The sequence below is a fragment of the Erithacus rubecula genome, assembly GCF_903797595.1.
Source record: "Erithacus rubecula genome assembly, chromosome: 1".
Classification (NCBI taxonomy): Eukaryota; Metazoa; Chordata; class Aves; order Passeriformes; family Muscicapidae; genus Erithacus; species Erithacus rubecula.
Genome location: NC_136658.1, coordinates 553,486 through 573,690, shown reverse-complemented (window position 1 = coordinate 573,690; position 20,205 = coordinate 553,486). Strand labels below are relative to the sequence as shown.

Genomic DNA, 20,205 nt, shown 5'->3' with positions numbered 1-20,205 from the left:
GAAGCTTGTTTTCTCTCAAAATAAATACTCCATTCTGCTACCTCTTCTCAGAATCTCATCTTTTTTTTTTTTTTTTTTTTTTTTTTTTTTTTTCTTTTAAACTTGTGAATCAAGAGTTAGCTGCTCTTGCAGGAGAGCTAAAAGTTGAAATTCCTGTTGCTTCTGGCCATATTTCTCGCTAATTTGCATCCTCTTCACTCAACTACCTAAAATGTTTGTTTCCATTTACAGAGTTTGGCCTTTGTTTGTCCTCCAAGATCTGCCCCAGATGCCTGTAGATACCGAGGTGGTGGTGGGTACCCCCGAGGGGGGATTAGCCTTGTAGCAGGGGCAGCCTGAGTCACAGCCTTCAAAACCCCGATTCAGTGGAGTTTTCTCCTGTCTTGCCCAAACTGCCTGTATTCTTGGCTCTTCTGATCCTCGCACTGCAAGTTCTTGGGGAGCAGGAAGGGTCTGTGGCCTTTGGTGGGGAAAATCACATGGCCCATCATTACAGTTTGTGATGAAGAGAACAGAAACAATCTCAACCACATTAACCTGTCAGGAGGAAAGAAAATAAGAACCCTTTTGGTTACATAATTTTCAAGGGTTGGCCTTGGGGTGTCTGAAATGTATCTTCAGCTGTAGGTGTGAATGCACAATATCAATGTTTTCTCCTCAAACGCGTAGGTTGGGCGCTGCTTTTCTAGACACTGCCAGTTTTTGCTACCATATGTTCTCCTTTTGCAAAACCTTTAGCACCGTTAATTTGGCTTAATGTAAACATGATGGTGCATCTTATATTCCAAACTGCCGAGGCCGTGGAGGCACCACTGTGACCGATCTTTCCTATCCTGTGCTGGAAGCTCTGCCTCCACCTCTCCTCTTCCTCCCGTTGTTTGTCTCCAGAAGGAAGGAATCTTTGCCCCAAATGCAAAGTGGGGACCCACAGCAGCAGCTGGGAAAGTACAGCCCTGGAGCTGTGAGATGCTAGCTGCTGCTGTGGGGAAATGCACTGGACAGCGTCCCCCTTGTCTCCAAGGTGCAGAGCTCTTCGCTCAGGACAGCCCCCCTTTTCCTCCGGGAGGGAGGGGAAGGTTCGAGGGGTTCCATGGCCGGAACCATGTGGTTCCGGAGGCGCGAAGAGCCGCGGGGCGCCGGAGCTTGGCGGGCGCTCCCTCAGGCGCGTCTGTGTCCCGCAGGACGTCAACGCGGGCGAGGGCAGCGAGTTCACGGACAGCGGCATCGAGGGCGCGGCCACGGACACGGAGCCGCTGTCGCGGCGCTCGGACGCCACCACGGCCAGCTACTCGCCGCCGGCCGGCCGCGCCTTCGTGGGCAGCGACAGCGGCAGCAGCTCGGCCGGCGACGGGCTGCGCCAGGGCGTCTACGAGAACTTCCGCCGCGAGCTGCAGATGAGCACGGCCAACAGCGAGCAGCTGGAGGAGGCGGGCTCGGCGCTGAGCGACGAGCAGAGCAGCGGCACCCTCAGCTCCCCCGGGCAGTCCGACATCCTGCTGAGCGCCGCGCAGGGCACCGTGCGCAAGGCCGGAGCCCTGGCCGTCAAAAACTTCCTGGTGCACAAGAAGAACAAGAAGGTGGAGTCGGCCACGCGCAGGAAGTGGAAGCACTACTGGGTGTCCCTGAAAGGTAGGGGGAAGGTGGGCAGGGGTGTGGCCAGGTGGGCACACTGGGTGTCCCTGACAGGTACTGGGACAGCGGGCAGGGATGTACCCTGCTGGGTGCCCACAGTGTGTCCTGTGGGGTGGCCAAACCAGAGGCCTGGACTGATAGCAGAGGCTGCCATGAACTTCACATGAAGCGTGGGGAAGTGGCCCTGCTGTTTCCCAGAGGTTTTGTGTGGTGGTTGCTGACGTGCTCAGTGATGGCATGTGTGTAGTCCAGGGCACAGCAGTGGGGTTCCTGCCTTGCTTGGAGCCCTGCTGGCACCACCCTGGGCACTGGCTGTTCCTTGGAGAAGCGTGTCTGTGGCTTGCTGGCAGCTGAATGAATGAATACCCGTGTGCCACTGCAGGCACACCATAGTGACAGACTAGTGACAGTGGTGCCATTAACACTGGCTCTGCCACTCTGCATCCCTCCTGTACCTCTCCTTGCCCAGGAGATGCTCCATGAGTATAATTACTCATGGTGTCAGCATGTTTGTGGGGTGGACAGGAAGCTGTGGTTGGTCATCAGGGCTGCCACGTGTTTTGGGGCCAGCCTCCCTGTCCTCTGCTGTGGCTGGAGCCAGCAGAGGCAGAGCGTGTCTCCTGCTCTAGGTGGGGTTACTCAGTGGCCAAACGCTGTCCTCCCCACACAGAGCTCTTCCTAGAGCACTTGTTTATTTTTAATTTGCAGCGCCATTTTAAAACCAACAGCAAAGTTTGGAGGCAGTTCTTCCTTGGGCTGGCTGGAGAGCTGGGGAAATGGGAGAGGAGAAGGGGAGGTGAGGGGCAGCCCTGATCTCCTGGGAGGGGGCAGGAAGGTCTTGCTGTGAGGAGCTGGCAAACAAAGGGCCATCTGGGAGAAGAAAGGGGAAGGATGAGCAGGGGAGTGATGTTGTTTTGAAGTGCTTTGGCTCGAGTGGAGTGTTAACTCCTTGGATTGCTGTGCCTGGATACTGGCAGTGTTTAACCGAGGCTTTGAAGTGCATGGCTGCCATTGTTTGGCTGCAGATTGTTTTCTCAGAGGCTGGGTACCAGAGCATCCCTTTCCAGTGACACAGCAACTATGTGCCAGCCTGTAAACAACTGGAGATAGTGTGGGAAGGTGCGAGAGGAGGAGATCCTTTTCTTTTTGGCATTTTGCAAATTGCACCCTTGCTCTATACTTTGTTTTCCTTTCCTGGGAGGATTGTAAAGATTATTTTGTAACACTGAGCAGGTCGTTTGCTGTTCCCAGCTAAGTTTTTTGCAGCTCATCCCAGCCCATTTTAATTCCAGTTACTGTCTGCATCCAGCAGTTAAGTGGCTTGATCTTTGCCTTGCAGGGACTGTAGTAGCAGCTGCAGAGGCTGAGGCTGGGCCATGCCCGGGGCCCTGTCTACTCCCAGGGCTGGCTCACAGCTGGTTGTCACCCTCAGGGGACCAGCATCTCACAGTCTGCATTTTCCCTTCCATGGGGTGGCCATGGATGGCCCCAAATTTGTGATTTCTTGCGATGTTTCTCATCTGGGAATGTATTTTGCTGCACGTGTATTTCTATTTTGGCATTCATAGGGAGAACAAAGCAGCCCTGGGTCAGGGCTCAGTGTGCCCTGCAGCTCAAGGTGGGACCAGCAGAGCATTTGGATGTGTGCTTGTTGTCTCCTGCAGGCTGCACGTTGTTCTTCTATGAGACTGATGGCAGGTCTGGCATTGACCACAACAGCATCCCCAAGCACGCTGTCTGGGTGGAGAACAGCATCGTGCAAGCTGTGCCTGAGCACCCCAAGAAGGACTTTGTCTTCTGCCTCAGCAACTCCCTTGGGGACGCCTTCCTCTTCCAGGTTAGTTGTTGCAGGTTTTTTTCTGTCTCCCAGCAAGGAGGACATCCTAGCTCAGGTTGGGATCAGTGGAAAACCCTGCTGACTCCACTAGGTTTGGGGTTTTCCTTTGGCAGCACTAGAGGAAGGACATGATCTGGACAAGATCAGCGTCAAATCTGCTGTTTAATAGCTGGTTGCACCCTCTTTGCATGGATGGCTGGAGCAAAGGATGAAGAAATGCTCTTGCATCACTGTGAAAACTGGTTGGGCAGCATGCTTAGAGCACACAGACCAAGCAGGCACCACACAGGACATCCAGCTGGGCATTAAATGTGCTGTGCCACTCTCTGGGACTTGTAAGAGACCTGTGCCAGAGGAGGGCCTTGTGGAGGGGCTGACAAGACCAAGAGCAGCTGGAAGTGCAAGGGGATGTCTGGATCTGCAGGTGCTTCCCCAGAGGGGCTGCAGAATCCAGCTGCCCCTTGTTCACACATCTTGCTGCTGCCCAAGAGGAGACTGGAAGTGCAGGCTTTGGTTCTTTCATCAGGAAATAGAAATGTCTCAATTTCACTGGGTACACTTAAAAAAAAATCCCAGGACTTACATCAAAGACCATACATTAGTTGATGTGTTTCACTTGAAAAGATTTCTGTAATTTGGTAACCACTGCTTCCCTGAGTGATTTTTAGGTTGTCATCCCCTCTCTTATGTCAAGCTGGCACTAAGCAGAGTGTGACATTCTGTTATTTGCAGTTGGCAGCACGTGCTGAGGTGGGTGCATTTCCTCCACTTTGGATTCAGTTCTCCTCACTGGAGGAATCCCTTTATTTCTCTTTCCAATGACAATGGAGTTTCTTGCCTTCTTATATCTGAAGCTACTCTTGGGTAGGATGTGTGCCCACATCATCACTCCCCTGTATTCCAGAGCAGAAAATAAAATTACAGGGTGTTGTATGTCCTTGCAGCTCTGCTTGCAAAGGGCTGGATTCTCATGGGTGCAAAACAAAAAAGCCCTTCTGGTTCTTGGAGGGGCTGAGTGTCTCATTGCATACTGAAAAAACCCATCTTTTTTTTTGTGGGCTGACTTCTCTGCCACCTCAATGGGATTTTTCCTCAGCTCTTTCTGTAGTACTGCCCTTCCCCTCTCTCTTCACATCTTCCCTGGGAAGGGGATGTGTATTTTGGCACCTGGAGACCTTCCTCCCTGTGAGAGGGAGTCATAGAGCCACTGAATGGCCTGGGTTGGAGGAGACCTTAAAGATCATCTTGTTCCACCCCTGCCACGGCAGGGACACCTTCCACTGTCCCAGCTGCTCCAAGCCCCATCCAGCCTGGCCTTGGGCACTGCCAGGGATCCAGGGGCAGCCACAGCTGCTCTGGGCACCTGTGCCAGGGCCTTTCCATCCTCACAGGGCAGAATTCCTTCCTTTTCCAGGCTGAACAATCCCAACTGTCCCAGCCTTTCCTCCCAGCAGCTCTGGCTCTGCCCACACAAACCCAGCCCTGGCACATGGCACATGTGTGTGCCAGCAGCTCACAGCCACTTGTGGCACCATGTTTGTGTGCCATGTGTTTGCAGCTTGTTTGGGTGGTCCTTTCCCTGAGAGGGGCAGTGATTCCCATTGCCTGCTCATCTGCCAGGGGGTCTTCAGCTCCTAAAATCCATTCCAGACCCTTTTCTCCCTCCCTCTGCCCAGGAGACCAAAAGAAAGAATCTAATGGTATGCAGATAATACTTGGAAATTTAATAAGATAGCAAATGCTGTCAGGATTTTGCTAGGAATTAACAAACAGACCATGTCATTCTAAGTCCAGTGCTGATCTCTTCTCTGCTGGGGATGAGGTTTCACCACCTGACTGTGGGCAAAGTGTCTCCTGTTCTGGCAAATAATTCCTGGATTTCCAGCAGACATTCCTCAGCAGGGGGGACTCACAGTGTCTTCAGCAGCAGAGTGAGAGCCTGAGCAGTGTCAGCCATGTCCTGTGTACAGTGCCAGCTGAAGGCAAGGGCGTTGGGAAGGAGGAGGTCAGTCCTGGAGTAGATCCTGCTTCTGCTTAGGGCTTCCTGGGACACTTGCTTCAGTCCCACTAAAGATTGGGGAGCATCAGTCTGAAACTCAGCTGGGCTTCTCTGAGAAACTCTCCTTAGCTTCATCCTTGGCTGCTGGTTGTGACCTCAGCAAGGATGACCTTCCTCATCTTCTCCAACAAATGGAGAAGTCATGCTGGGCTGTCTATTAATAGATCAGGCATCATCAGGAAGTTTAATTAGAACAAGGTGGTTTGGCACCTTGCTACTTTTCCAGCCAGGAGCCAAATACCAGTGTGATTATTGCCACAGGCTGACACTCACAGAAAGTCCTCTGCAGCCCTGAGCTAGCTAGAAAGTTTGTTTTATTTATTGACTTTTATTTTGAAAATCTGGAAAGATTCTTCTTTGTGTGTCAAAAGCTTCTAATCAGAATAGTTCTCTTCCAGAAAAAAGGCAGATGTCCCATGCTCCAGCCTGCTGTCTCATGGCCTGGTTTGGGCTGGAAGGGACATTAAAAATTATCCAGTTTCACACCCTGCCATGGGCAGGGACACCTTCCACTATTCCAGGTTTCTCCAAGGCCTGTCCAGCCTGGCCTTGGACACTTCCAATAAGGAGAAATGTTCCCTTTTCCCAAGCTGCCATATCCATGCTTGGGAAGGGACAGTGCCAGAGCTGTGAAAATGAGGATGAACCTGCCTTTAATGGTAACAAGGGTGTCTTCAGAGTGCTTTGGGGCCTTCAGAAACAGAAAGCTTGTTTGTCTGTGCACCGTAATGAATCTACTCATACTTACCATGGTGGTGTTTTATGCCATTCATGTATTATTAACTGCTGCATGCCAGAAAAGAGCACAGCAGTGATGATGAAATGATGGCAGCCCTGCACTGAGCCAGGGAGGTAATTCCTGCAGCCTTGCTGGGCAGCACCCACAGCTGCAAAGCACAGATAGAGGTGCAATTCCATGTGCTGGGTTAAGAGTGGCCTGCTTGGGATGGTGGCAGGGTTATCACTTGGACAGGAGTAAGTGGATTTAAGGCTTTGAATGTGGAGATCAAAGGGAAGGGAAACTCCTTGGGCTTGCATTTGTTAATCTGCAGTCAGTTTCAGAGAGCCTGCTGACTCCTCTGCCATTCCTGTGTGTGCAGACGTGCAGCCAGACAGAGCTGGAGAACTGGATCACGGCCATCCACTCGGCCTGCGCCACCGCCGTGGCACGGCAGCACCACAAGGAGGACACGCTCAAGCTGCTCAAAACCGAGATCAAAAAGCTGGAGCAGAAGATCGACATGGACGAGAAGATGAAGAAAATGGGGGAGATGCAGCTCTCCTCTGTCACGGACTCCAAGAAGAAGAAGACCATACTGGATCAGGTGAGCTGCTGCTCGTGTGAAAATGTTCCTAGTGAGGGTTCAAGGCTTTTTAGACGCTGGTGGGAGCAGGTGGGAGCAGGAGAGCTGTGCTGGCTGCCTTGGCTGCACCATTGGGTGTCTTCTGCTGGCCTCCAGGAGATCTGGATAGCAGGAGGTCGACTGAGAGGGCTGCCAGGCCAGGCTGGAGGATGCCTTGAGGAGCAGCTGTTCACACACCAACAAACACTGCTGCTGCTTTTAGTGTGCCAGAGGCTGCTGCTTCTGCTGGCAGCTGGGCTGAGGAAGCCATGCCTGCTCGTCACAAGGGCCTGCCTTGACCTTGTGGTTGCATCCCTGGCTCCCCCTGAGCACTCCTCTCCTGCCTTCAAGTGGACAGTGTGTCAGGCTTTCAGAAGCAGAGAGCCTCGAGCAGATGTCTCTCACTGCTGCAGCAGCACCTTATTTTGGGAAACTTCACATATGGCTCCTGCTTCCCTCATTTGGAGCTCTCGTACCACGGCTGCCAAGTGTGCCTGTAGTGCAAAGCATGGGAAGTGGCTGGGCTGGGCTAAAGAGATTTGTACCTCTGGAAGGCTGTGAGAAGGGGAAACGGGGGAGAAAGGGGAGGGAGATGCTAAAGAGCTCCACTCAAAGCTGTCAGTCACAGTGAGAGGGCAGAGCAGTCTCTTTCTTTATGTAACTGAGTTTGTCTGGATGCTTTGAAACTGTTTCCTATAAGCCATTTGAATTATTTAAATAAGTCCTTCCATAGCTGATTACAGCACTCTTCCACTGATCAGATTAATTATCCCCAGTGTATGGCACTTTTTCAAGCTCTGTTGTTGCTCACAGCAAAGCTGCTGCTGCGGCTGCTGATTTGGGATGCCCTGTGCCTGGAGTTTGGTGGGGTTTGCTCTTCTGGTTCCTCAGATGCTCTTGATGCATGAAAGAATCTTCCTGAGGGACTGCTGAGCACAGAATCCTGGAAATACAAAGAAAATTAAAAATGAAATTTTAATCCTGTTAATTAGCATTGTATCAAAGAAGCAGTTGTCCCAGGAGGAGACTTCTGCCATGAATGTAGAAAAAGCTGTTTTCCATCTAATGAAAACTCTTTTACTGTTTGCATCCTTCGAGGGATTGGGAGGGCAGGGGGATGTGGGAATCAGGAGTCAGGGTTTGTTGAGATCAGCACTAGTGAAATGGGTGTGTTCCTGGGCATTCTCCAAGGCACTCACAGCTCTCCCCTTCTCCCCGTGGGGCAGATCTTCGTGTGGGAGCAGAACCTGGAGCAGTTCCAGATGGACCTGTTCCGCTACCGCTGCTACCTGGCCAGCCTGCAGGGCGGGGAGCTGCCCAACCCCAAGCGGCTGCTGGCCTTCGCCAGCCGCCCCACCAAGGTGGCCATGGGCCGCCTGGGCATCTTCTCCGTGAGCTCCTTCCATGCTCTGGTGAGTGGGATGGGCTGGGATGGGCTGGGGATGGGCTGGGGATGGGCTGGGAATGGGCTGGGGATGGGCTGGGATGGGCTGGGGATGGGCTGGGGATGGGCTGGGAATGGGATGGGAATGGCCATGGGCCGCCTGGGCATCTTCTCCGTGAGCTCCTTCCATGCTCTGGTGAGTGGGCAGGGCTGGGATGGGCTGGGGATGGGCTGGGGATGGGCTGGGATGGGCTGGGAATGGGCTGGGGATGGGCTGGGATGGGCTGGGGATGGGCTGGGGATGGGCTGGGAATGGCCATGGGCCGCCTGGGCATCTTCTCCGTGAGCTCCTTCCATGCTCTGGTGAGTGGGATGGGCTGGGATGGGCTGGGGATGGGCTGGGATGGGCTGGGGATGGGCTGGGAATGGGCTGGGATGGGCTGGGAATGGGCAGGGGATGGGCTGGGAATGGGATGGGGATGGGCTGGGAATGGGATGGGAATGGCCATGGGCCGCCTGGGCATCTTCTCCGTGAGCTCCTTCCATGCTCTGGTGAGCGGGCAGGGCTGGGATGGGCTGGGATGGGCTGGGGATGGGCTGGGATGGGCATGGGATGGGCTGGGAATGGGATGGGCACAGGATGGGCCCTCCTGGCCTGCAGGACATCCTGCTCCCATAGGGCTGGGCTCAAGGAGCAGGTGCTTGCTGCCATGGCTGTGGGGAAAAAGAGCCAGCTTTGTCCTGTAGGTGTCTTTTTGAATTTCCACCATGAACAGATTTCCTGTTATAATAGCAGGGCCATCCCAACTGTCCACCAACTTGGGCTTGATCCACATGTCCTGTGAAGTCAGTTCTGAGGCCTCAGCATGTGCTGGCTGAGACCTCAGGCATATCTTTCTAAAGTAGTTTCACATCAGTGGCCAGTTATTCCAATATCTGATCTCTGGTCATCAACACCTGCTGCTTCACAAGGGAGGAGAAATATTCTCCTCTGCTACCTGTGGTGTGGCAAATAATGGTTGTTTAAATTCAACTACTGCGACAGCCCAGCCCTTAAAAAATGAGAGGGAGATGTTTTGCAACGTGGTGGGGTTTTAATGAATTTCAGTCAAGTTCTTGTACTTCCAGCTCGGACTCCTGGAGGTTCACAGAAATAGCTGAGCTCCACTGTTGTCTTGTAGATGTCAGCTGTACCCTTCAGTTGAGTGCAGAGCTGTAATTCAGTCAGGGGCGTTTTTATTCTTTCCTATATGAAAAGATTAGCGTCATCATCCTGCTAATTGCTGATGGATTTGTTATATTTTTTAAGTGGCGGGCTGTAATTTGCATTTTTTTTTTTTTTTTTGCATCAAGCAAAGCACTGAGTGTTAGCCTGAAAAACAGTCTGTCTCTTCATGCTGGTGTCTCTAGAGAGCCAAGGGAAAAAATATGTTTTGAAAATGTTATGTTGGAAGAGACACGTGTTTTCTTCTCCTCTCAGCAAACTCTCGTGTCCTCCTTTGCCCTCAGGAACATGGGGAAATGCAGCCTCATCTTAGGAGCCCTAACTCAGGTTTCAGGGAGGGAATTTACCAAGAGCTGCTGTGACTGCCCCTGGATCTCTGGAAGTGTCCAAGGCCAGGCTGGGCAGGGCTTGGAGGAACCTGGAATAGTGGAAGGTGTCCCTGTCTGTGACTGGGGATGGGATGGGCTTTAAGATCTCTCCATCCCAAATCATTCTGTGATTTCATGACCCAAGTCTCCTGAAGATGTTCCTCAGTACATTCATCCAAGGATGTGCTAAGTTATCCCAGGTGGTTCTGCATAATTGTCCCAGGTACAACAGTGGAACCTCTCGCAGTCCAGGCTGTGGACATGGGGCATCACTCGGGGGTGTGGGTGTTCCTCTGGCAGTGCCATTCTGCTGTGGCAGTGCAGCACTGAGGTGCTGCAGGAGGTGCAGTCAGCAGGGTGGGTCTGTCTGGCTGTCTGTCTGTCTGTGCCTTGCCTCCTGTTCATACCTGCCATTCCCTACCACTCCCTTCTGGCAGGAGAGGAGCTCCTCTCCTCAGGCCACCTCCACGTGGGAAATCTGCTTTGACATTGGGCCTGAGCACTTCAGCTCTGAGTAATGGCCCAGGGACCTCCTCCAGAGCTTCCTCTGATAGCTGGGCTCACTAAAGGCAAATGTCTCCTGATGGGAAGGGTCATTTCAGCTCGCTTTTCCTGTGCCTTGCTCAGTCCTTCACATGCCACTCATCTTGAAGGAAGTGCAGGTTTAAATGCCATGAGCTCCCTGCAAGCCTTTATCTGGCCTTGCTGCACTTCTGAGGCAGCACCAGCACGCCCAGAGTGTTCCCACAGGAAAGGACAAAGAGGAAGACCAAGTGTTTGGGAAGCGACAGATAAGTTTGGAAATCTCAGATTTCCCATGTCCAGATAAAAGAAAAAACCAAACCCTTCACTGGTGCTGAGGTTTTGCTCTATGATGATCAGGCTGCTCTAAAATATCTCACATGAAATGCCAGAAAATGGCAGGTGATGTGTACTGTCCCTTTCAATATTTGATGCTGGGAGAAGTGAGTTAATTTGCAGTGAGGGGCAGCAGCCTGGCAGCATCCCCACTGTCCCAGCAGCAAGAGCCCTTTGTTGCCATAGGATTTTCCTTTCCCCCAGCCCCCAGTCTGGGGGTCTGAACCATGTTCCTCTGCAGGTGGCAGCTCGCACGGGGGAGTCGGGAGTGAGGAGAAGGACCCAGGCCATGTCCAGGTCTGCCAGCAAGAGGAGGAGCAGGTTCTCTTCTCTCTGGGGGCTGGACACTACCTCCAAGAAGAAGCAAGGGAGGCCCAGCATCAACCAGGTAAGCAGCTGGAAGCTTGGGGTGGTGGGATTTGCAAGGCTGGTGTGTTAGACTCACACAGAGTCATCACATTCCTCATCCCCCTCAAAAACCAGGGACTGCAGCTGCACATCAGTGCACAGCAGCTCCTAGCCAAGGTTTGCAATTTGTCCTTTCTTTAGCTCAATTCTGTTGTTGCATTTCTGCTGCTTCTGCTTTTCCTGGAGCTGCTTTCCCTAATCTCAGGAGCAACAAAGCAGCAGTGTAAAATACAGTTTTGAAGAGAAAAAGCCCTAAAACAATCCAGACTTGTTTGGCTATTTTTAATTCAAAATTATGAGTTTGTACAATGCTTTAAATGCCAGCTGAGTTTGGTGAAAACTTCCTAAAGTGACAAGAAGCTTTGCATTTTAGCAGGACACTCCCTGTTTTGCTTCAGATTTATGAAAAAACAGAAGTTGTACTTTTTCCACCCAGCCATTGCCCAGATCTTTCTCTAGCAAACGTGTTCCAGTGTGGTAGGAAGGTGCTTCCCTGTTATTCTTTCCAAACATCCCTAATTACAGCTTTCACTTTTGGAGAGCTATACCTCATCTAATTGCAGGAAATGTAGGCTCTGCCTTTTTCTTCTCTCCCTTCTTGTGGGGAGAAATGCTGGGGACACACGTTGTTCTGTGCCCTGTGATTTCTTGTGCTGTCTGTGAAGCAGCAGTGGGTGTTTGTTTTGTTCAGCAGAGGATGAATGCTGTGGAATCGTTCAGCTTGTTTGGAGTGAGACACTGAAAGTTCACCTGATGTTTAGAGGCAGAGCAAAAGCCCAGGGCTTGGCTGGAATGCAGCTCCATGAGCACATTCCCAATTCCTTGTGCAGATGCTGCAGCATCCCCGTTGCTTTGTATTTACTTGCCCCAAATCTCTTGTCCTGGTCTGGGATCCTGCCCATACTGTTTTTTCAAACCTGTTTTTTTTTTCCCCTGAGCTCCCCCTTTTGTTTTCCCTTTCAATGGAGATAATTGCATTCTCCACGCTGCCTCCCCTGCTCCTGCACCCCTCCCTCCTCCACAGCACAGGCAGGGAGGGGGATTCTCTTCCAGGTTAAAGGAAGCTCATTGTGGAGAGTTGTAATAAGTGTGAAGTTTTGAGGAGGTAGCAGAGTGTCTAAATGCAGTGCCTGAACACATTTCCTTTGCTTGTGTGAAGTGTTGCCTGTTGGAAGCAACCACCTGTAAATTCCTGAAAGGCAGAGACCTTTCCCCATCCTGCCCAGTCTCTGCTGCATTTTAGCCAGGGAATCATTGATCCTAGGTTGCTGATGTGGAACTATAAATCTGAGTTTTCAGTTTCCATTACTGCGTTGTGCTGCAGCACCAGCCCTGCCTGCCCATCTGATGCAGTCCTGTGCTGATTGGAGGTGGATGCTGCAAATATTCCTTTTGGTCATCCCTCCTGCACGGGATCCTGTTGATTTTAGGCTCAATGGCTCGTGCTGGGTTACCAGCTCCTGTTGCTTTAGAGAAGGGTTACACTGACTTGTGCTTGAATGTTTGCTGAGTACATTTTGGCAGCTGGGTCATTACAAAGCCAGCCAGAGGCAGAACCTCTCTGAGTTCTCAGTGTTGGCAGAGGTGGGGAAGTGTTCATTTCCCACTTTCACTGCTGGGGAAGCCCAGCACAAAGAGAGATGAAATTAGTCCAGCTCCACCAAGGAAGTCAGGAACAGATCTCCAAGCAGAAGTGGCCTCTGATCTTCCTGTACCACCCTGCCACCAGCTCGTTTTCCACCTTCTCTTCCATCAAGCTGCTTTTTTCCTTTTCTCCAGTGCATCTGCAGCAGGGAGGCAAGGAATGCTGGCAAGGTCCCCCAGTTCACTGCCCTGCAAACCTTGGTGGAGGGCAAGGTCTGACAGAGACTGATGCAAAGGTGTGCCTGTGTCAGTAAAGCCACACCTGTGCTCAGGAGGAGTGGTCCTAGAGAGGAGCTGGGGGTGGGGGACACAGGACAGCACCTCCCTGTATTAGAGGAATGGCTCTTGGAGTGAGCTGACCTGGTGTTTAGGATCCCCTCTCTGCTGAAAACACCTCCTTGTTCTTGTGTTGTTTCTTTTTGGATGACAGGCTCTGGCAGAAAGAGGTTAGAAGGGCTGCTGGATGTGACTTATACCCACCCTGAAGAAGGTTTTCCCCATCCCAGATTTGTACTGTGAAAAATTTCTGCAGGCAGTGTGTTTGTTGATGGCTGTTTGTATTTCTCAGTTTGAATTCCGTGCTGGATGTTAGACAGACTGTCCTGCCCATGGCATGTGCTGCACACAGTCACGTTGGTGTTTTAATGCAGATTCCCTCTGTTGTTCCTCAGGTGTTTGGAGAAGGAGTCGATTCAGTGAAGAAATCCCTCGAAGGGATCTTTGATGACTCAGTCCCGGATGGCAAGGTAAAACCCCTGCTCTGCAGCTGCCTCCTTCCCCCACGTTTGCAGCCAGGAAATTCAGAGTAAATACAGAGATTTGCAGTTTTGCCATTTCTAAGCATTGGAGCTGCAGCACCCACAACAGTGTTGTTGGCATTGGTTTGCCCAGAAACACTGCACATTTCAGTTTGAAATTTAAATCTGCTTTCATCCCTGTTATTTTTTTGTTGCATTCCTAGCATTCTCAGTAGCCATAGGGTGAAACCCCAGGAGAAGCACACTGCAGCTTCAGTGTAGCTGTGTGGGTGGCACAGGAGGCACACTCTATCCTGCTCAGGGAAAACTGCAGGTGCCTGTCCAGACAAGCCTTCAACCTGAGCTTAGGAGCAAAATATCTTCTCTCTGAGAGGACTCCATAATGCCCTGGTTATAGGTGAGGAGGGAGCTGTGTTGGGCTGGGGTGGTCATGATGGATGTTGTCTGTTTAGAGGGAGAAGGAAGTGGCCCTGAGCAGTGTCCACCAGCACAGCCCCGACTGTGACATTTGGGTGCACGAGTACTTCACGCCCTCGTGGTTCTGCCTGCCCAACAACCAGCCTGCCCTGACAGTCATCCGGCCTGGGGACACCTCCCGGGACGTGCTGGAGATGATCTGCAAGGTAAAGCCCTGGGGCAGCCTGTGTGCCTGCTGGGGCTGCTCTGCACTGGGACACAGCTCTGTGCTGGTGCAGGCACCAATGGCACTGCAGAGCTGAGGCTGGGAGCGCAGCAGAGCACTCCTGCAGCTGGAGCTCACTGCAGTGGTGCAGGCACCAGGCTTTGCCTTCCCCACTCTGGCTGCTCTGCTGCAGCCTGCAAGTGCCTTCACAGGCTGGCTCTGCCTCTGCTGCTCCTTTCCTGGAGCCAGCCCTCCTCTGGCCCTGCAGTGGGACCAGGCTGAGTGTGGGGTCCCTCTCCCAGCCCCACACTGTGGTGGTGCAGCCCCCCTGGTGCCCCCAGCTCTGCATCCCTCCTGCAGCCCCTTCTCCTCTCTGCCAGGCAGGTGAGGTGATCTCACCCTTCCCAGGAGCCAGGGGACCTGTCTGCAGGTGCCATCCCTCCTCCTTCCCTCGGGCTGGCCCTGGGGAGAGCAGCAGCACCTGCAGTGGGAGAAGGTGCCTGTGCTTGCTGCCTGTGCTGTGGAACAGACTCAACCTTGTGTGGGTGGCAGGAGGGGACAGGGAAAAGCTTTTATCTGCATTGGAGTGGAGGGCAGGAAAAACCACCTGGATTTCTTTGCCAGATGAAGTATCAGAGACATTGGGCCATTAAAATGAGTTCCATCTCCAAAGAGTTGGAAACTTTGACAAATTAAACACAGGCTTTCAGCTCTGGCAGCTACATAATGTGTGTTTTCTGAGCGAGACCCAGCTCCTGTCACGTGCTGCTCTGAAAAGTGAGTCTGCTTTGTACAACAACAGCAGCAGGAGGAAAGCAAACATTTATTACTATTGAGAGCTTAACTTTGGGGACTTTCAGAACGTGTTGCATGTGCTTCTAAAGAGAGGGAAGGTGAGAGAAAGGCGTTTGTTTCCAGTAATTGCACGGTGCACTCGTCTCTGCCAGGTGCGCTGCAGCTTCTGAAAGCTCTGCTTTGTGTGCAGCTAAAGATGACATTTTTGGAGAGGCATAACAGGGAAGCTGGATGACACATTATTAGTAATGATTTATTTTTAGGGTTTATGTTTTCCTCTGGGTGAGGATGGTTAACTCAGGGGACAGAATCCCTGGCTGCAGTGAGCTGGTGTAGCTCTCTGGTCCCACAGGTGCCTGCTGAGGGTCTGGTCTCTCACTCTGCTTTTGCTCTGCTGGGTGGGGGGTTTAAGGAGAAGGGGAGGCTGGTGAGTGTTTTCTCAAGAGCTGTTATCTGTTTCTTTCCTTTCTGTAAGAGTTTTCAGCCTGAAAAACACTGTCGAGATGCCTTCTTTTCTGTAGCATTTAATAATCAATCTCTTTCTTCTGTCTCTTGCATTCAGCTCATTTTCCCCCCTTTAATATCCGATCCACATCATTTCACATCAGTTTGCCATCTGCCATCTGAGAACCAGTCAAGTTCTGGTACAGTAAACATTTCAAGCTCTACATTTCATATAAACCTCCTCATGTTTGTAGATGTGGTTAAATCTGTGTGCTGCTAAGCTGAGCTTGATTCTTCTGTTGGAGAACATTAAATGCACTAAAGTCATTGTGGAAAATGTGTTTTTATGCTAACATTGCTGCTTGTTATTGTACAGCAAGTTAGGCTTTGGAGGATGCTTTGTGACACTTTCATGATTCAAGATTGGTGGGAGCAGTGTTTAAAGCATTTTTAAAGTGGTTTTTCAAAGATTTCTCCGAAGATGTAACTAGCAACATCACTTGCAAGGCAGGAAAACTCAGTGCATATGCATTAAATTGCTTTCCATGGCTGATAGGAAATAGTTGGTCCCTTCCAATCTTAACCATCCTGTGATTCTGTGCTGACACTGCTCAGTGTGAACGAATGTATATGCATTACTAACATTTGCATAATGGTATGTCTTAAAATGGAGGAGGAAATCACACTCTGAATATGGATTTAGGCAGAGCCAGTGTGGAGATAATCACACCAAAACCCAGTATGGAGATAATAGCAGTAAAAAACAAGCCTGGATGACTACATGGCATTTTGTCTTTTGACTGCGTGAAAAGTGAGGCAAGAAAGGTTTGGGTTTTTTTCCCCTCACAATTTATATTTTTCAAAGGGACCTGCATGAGGGGCAGAAGCAGATACCCCAGGTGTTGTTTGGTTTGGGTTTGTGCTCAGAGCCTCATGGTTAGTTTAGCCTGATGCTCTGGGGCTCTTCCTTTGGGCTGGTGCTGTGCTGGGAGAGCTGGGGCCACACAGGAGCCGTGGGCTGGCAGCTGTGCTCTGCCCCCAGGCTGGGAGAACCTGCCAGACCCTCTCCTGGCCAGCAAGGAACCAGGCTGGGTGAAGAGCTGGGCTTGTGTGCCAGCCCTCTGTGGCACCCGGAGCCTCTGGAATGGGATCACACCCCGCTCCAAACCCTCTCTCTCCAGCACCTCGGCTTGTGCTTTAAACCTGTGCTTAATTTAGTCCAGACATAGCCAGAGTTATTAGGAGAGAAATAAATAAACCAAGAAGCTGATTTGGATGGCTGAAAGGTGTTTTGGGTGGTCTTGAAAGGATATTCGTGTTATTAAAGCTGCCCTGTTTCTGCTGCCACCTCCCCACATGTGGATGCAGCTCACAGCACCAAAAAGTGGGTTAATGGTTTGGCTTTTAGGGCAGCCTGGCTGGGTCCACATTCCAGGGCCCTTTTCCTTTCACTTCAGTGGAACATCGTGGCCCTATTTGAAACACTTTAACCAGTGTCAGATTTTGAGGTAGACACAGCCTCGGGGCAACTGGAGGATGTTAATTAACTAAATGGGGTGGCTCACAGCCTGCACCATGGGACTCTCCTTCCTGACCTGGATGGGATTGCAGTGTGCTGGACTGATGGCATCCACCTGGGCTGATGGAGTTTGTGGAAGAAATGCGTGGAAGAAAGCGTTTGTTGGAAGAAATCCTTTGTTGGAAGAAATCCTCTCCTCCTGTCCCTGTTCCCTGGAGCAGATCCCAAATCCCCCCTGCTGTCCCCTCCTGTCAGGGAGCTGTGCAGAGCCACAAGGTGCCCCTGAGCCTCCTTTTCTCCAGGCTGAGCTCCTTCCCAGCTCCCTCAGCCCCTCCTGGGGCTCCAGCCCCTTCCCAGCTCCTCTCCCTGCCCTGGACACCCCCAGGTGCACTCTGTGGGTTTAGGTCTCCTCTCTGTATTTTTGTTTAAGACACTTTTGTGTCTAGGGACAGGAAACCAAGCTGACCACAAAGTAACCCAGGACTCTTCTGTGTCATTTCTGAAACTTTAATGCTGATTCTGCTTCCTTGTAGTTTCTGAGGTGTTTGCCATGTGTGTGTCCATAAAGAGAAAATACCGAAAGCAGAAAGAAGCTTTCAAAAATAAAAAAATAAAAAAGGGTGAGGGGGCAAGGACATCTCCTACATTCAGCTGTTTTTCTTTCAGCCCTTGATAGATTTCAGTCATTATTTAATTAAGTAGGAATTTGCCTGGATTATGGAGTCATTCTATTTCAGGTACTCCACTTCATCCAAGGATAATTTGATCTTTGGGTTGGACATATTTGAACAGGGCACTGTGCAGAGTGCAGCAATAGATCTGTTTTGCTTTTCCTTCTTATTATTGGTAGTTTTTTTACTCCTGGGCTAATCCACATTTCCCAAAGCATTTCCTGTTCTTTGTGTGCTAGATGGAGGGTCAGGGTGGGATGTTTTCCACAGGTCCCTCAGTGAACATTGCTCATCACCTCACAGCTGGAACTGGAAAAGTCAGGCTTAAAAAAACAGGATAAACTGGCAACAATGATGCTCCTGCATGAATTTTCAGATAAGCCATTGTTTTCAGCACAGCCTGAGAAGCTTTGGTAATTTGCTGGTGTAAAATGAAAAGGCTGAAGTATAAAAGCCTTTAATAGTGAGATTTCAGAAGTGACAGGGAGCAGAATTTATCTACTATGTCTGTGAATCACTTTGGGGTTTCTCATTAGATTTAGTTTAGGAACTTTGAAAGTAACTTCTGGATGATATCCTTTGTGTTTATCATACCTGTAATGTGTTTTGATTACACACTGCATTAACCTCTGCTTAAATCAACCTTATTAATCATGCTGAGAAAAGGTCATTAACATCTCCCAGACCAAATGCTGTATCCTCAGCTAATTATAACTAATTCATTAAAATGGTGTGACCTGCTTCCACTGGGATGCAATCCAGGATGCAACTCTTGGCTTCTAGCCTCATAAAGCCAGTGTATCCCGAGCTGCTTTGAATTTAGAGGACAGACAGATTTTTTGTGTTTATTAACCTTGCTTGAAATCTGTCACATCGTATTTACGTGCCAAATTGTGAAGATGATAAAAAACCCCAAACCAAACAGAAAACACCTCTCCTGCTGTATTTTGCTCTGTTAGCAGAACATTTGGTTAAATACCCTTTTATCCAGAGGCATGCTCTGAGGTTGCTGTTCCAGGCCTGTTTCTGGAGGGGCTTGGGAAGGAGCAGATTTCTGGGTCAGCAGAGCCCAGGAGGGCACACGGATCCCATTCCTGGGGAGAGCAGCAGGGCCAGCCCCTGTTCAGGCTCCAGGGCAGGAGGCTGTGGTGGAAGGGGCTGCTGGGGGGTCAGAGATGGGGCAGGAGTGCTTTCCTGGCTCAAGGCTCTTTGTCTCTTGCAGACACACCAGCTGGACTGCTCTGCTCACTACCTGCGCCTCAAGTTCCTGGTGGAGAACCAGATCCAGCTCTACGTGCCAAAGCCAGAGGAGGAGATCTATGAGCTGGTAATGCTGCCCACTGGGCACGTGAAGTGACACTGGCTAGCAGCTGGCACTTAGTGTTCAGCTCCCATTCTGCAGCACAGTTATGCTTTTGAGTTTGCAATGCTGGTGCTTTTTGCTGGCCTTCAGCAAAAGGAGCTCTCCAAGCTTTTCATCCTGTGCTGGTGTTCAGCTCCTATTTGTGTGTGGATGTGTCTGGGGAGAGAGGAGGGACAGCCACAGGCATGTGTCAAAATCACTCCGAGGTACATTTGAGCTTAACTTCCCTCCGAGTTGTCTTTTCCTGTTGTTAGTGGTGTCTGTGGAGATTTTAAAGACATGATGCACTTCTTGTTATGGTTCCTGTCTGAGTTTTAAAGTGGGGGAAAATGCCCAAGTTTTTTTCCCAAAAACACCCAGAAGTTGTTGGGCTTTTTTTGTTTGGTTGGTTGTTTTTTTGGTTTTTTGTTCCTAATGGTAAGGTAAAGATTGAGGTCAAGAAGGTCTGGAGTTATGTGTGAGAATATACATCCTTAATTGCCTCAGCTGGCTGTTTTCATCTCATTCATCTTGAAAGCAGACTTCAAAGGACTTTTGCCATGAGAGATTAAAAAAAAAGACCAAACAGGATTAGTGTCATGCTTTAGCTCTGTGATTTTACACAGGCACGCTGTAAACCTTCTTAAACCTTCTCATTGGTGGCTGGTTTACTTATAAAAAGTAAAACTTAGTTATGGAGGCTTTTGCTCACTTAGCAAAGGACTTCTGGGATTTTCAATTAATGCTGTCAACAACAACAACAACAACAAAAAGCAGTGAGAAAGTGCTGGAGGAGGGCTGGGACTGTGAAGTGTGACAGGGTTGGGAAAATGAAAACTCGGAGGAGACAGCTTTTAGCTGCCGCTGTCTGGAAGGACTCTGGGGGCTTGTCTTGTGTTGAGAGGGTGTGGGATTGACAGTCATCACTTTCTGCTTACGGTGAAAAGCTGTAATTAACCCAGAGCTCAGTCAGTGGGGCCGTGCAGATGCTGGGAGGGAATGCAGAGATGGGAGCTGCAGGATGGTGTCTGGGGTGTGGGTATGAAACCAGCACACTTGGTGTGTTTGCTTGTGTGTGTGGGATTGTTTGGGAGAGTTCTGGGGGTGCTTCCACGAGGCTCTAACTGTTCTGTAATATTGATTTTTTGCAGTGCTGGTAGAAACAGGAGATAAAATTGTATTTTATTAGGGAAACTTTTTGGAACCAAGTTCCTCTTCTTTTCTACAGGAATGGTTTATGTACTTCAGTCCAAACGCTGGGTTTCAAAATGTTAATTATTGTAAATTTCATTTTTA

General features: G+C 50.4%; 1 protein-coding gene across 1 annotated transcript in view; it reads left to right on the top strand.

Annotated features, from left to right (window-relative positions):
* TIAM1 (TIAM Rac1 associated GEF 1) overlaps positions 1-20,205 on the top strand; it is a 143,066-nt gene that overhangs the window by 88,763 nt on the left and 34,098 nt on the right. Inside the window, exons 5-12 of the mRNA XM_079321266.1 lie at positions 1,182-1,629; positions 3,297-3,469; positions 6,629-6,853; positions 8,098-8,283; positions 10,948-11,094; positions 13,430-13,504; positions 13,969-14,139; positions 18,790-18,894. Coding sequence (XP_079177392.1) covers positions 1,182-1,629; positions 3,297-3,469; positions 6,629-6,853; positions 8,098-8,283; positions 10,948-11,094; positions 13,430-13,504; positions 13,969-14,139; positions 18,790-18,894 — 1,530 coding nt within the window. The remainder of the gene's footprint in view (positions 1-1,181; positions 1,630-3,296; positions 3,470-6,628; positions 6,854-8,097; positions 8,284-10,947; positions 11,095-13,429; positions 13,505-13,968; positions 14,140-18,789; positions 18,895-20,205) is intronic.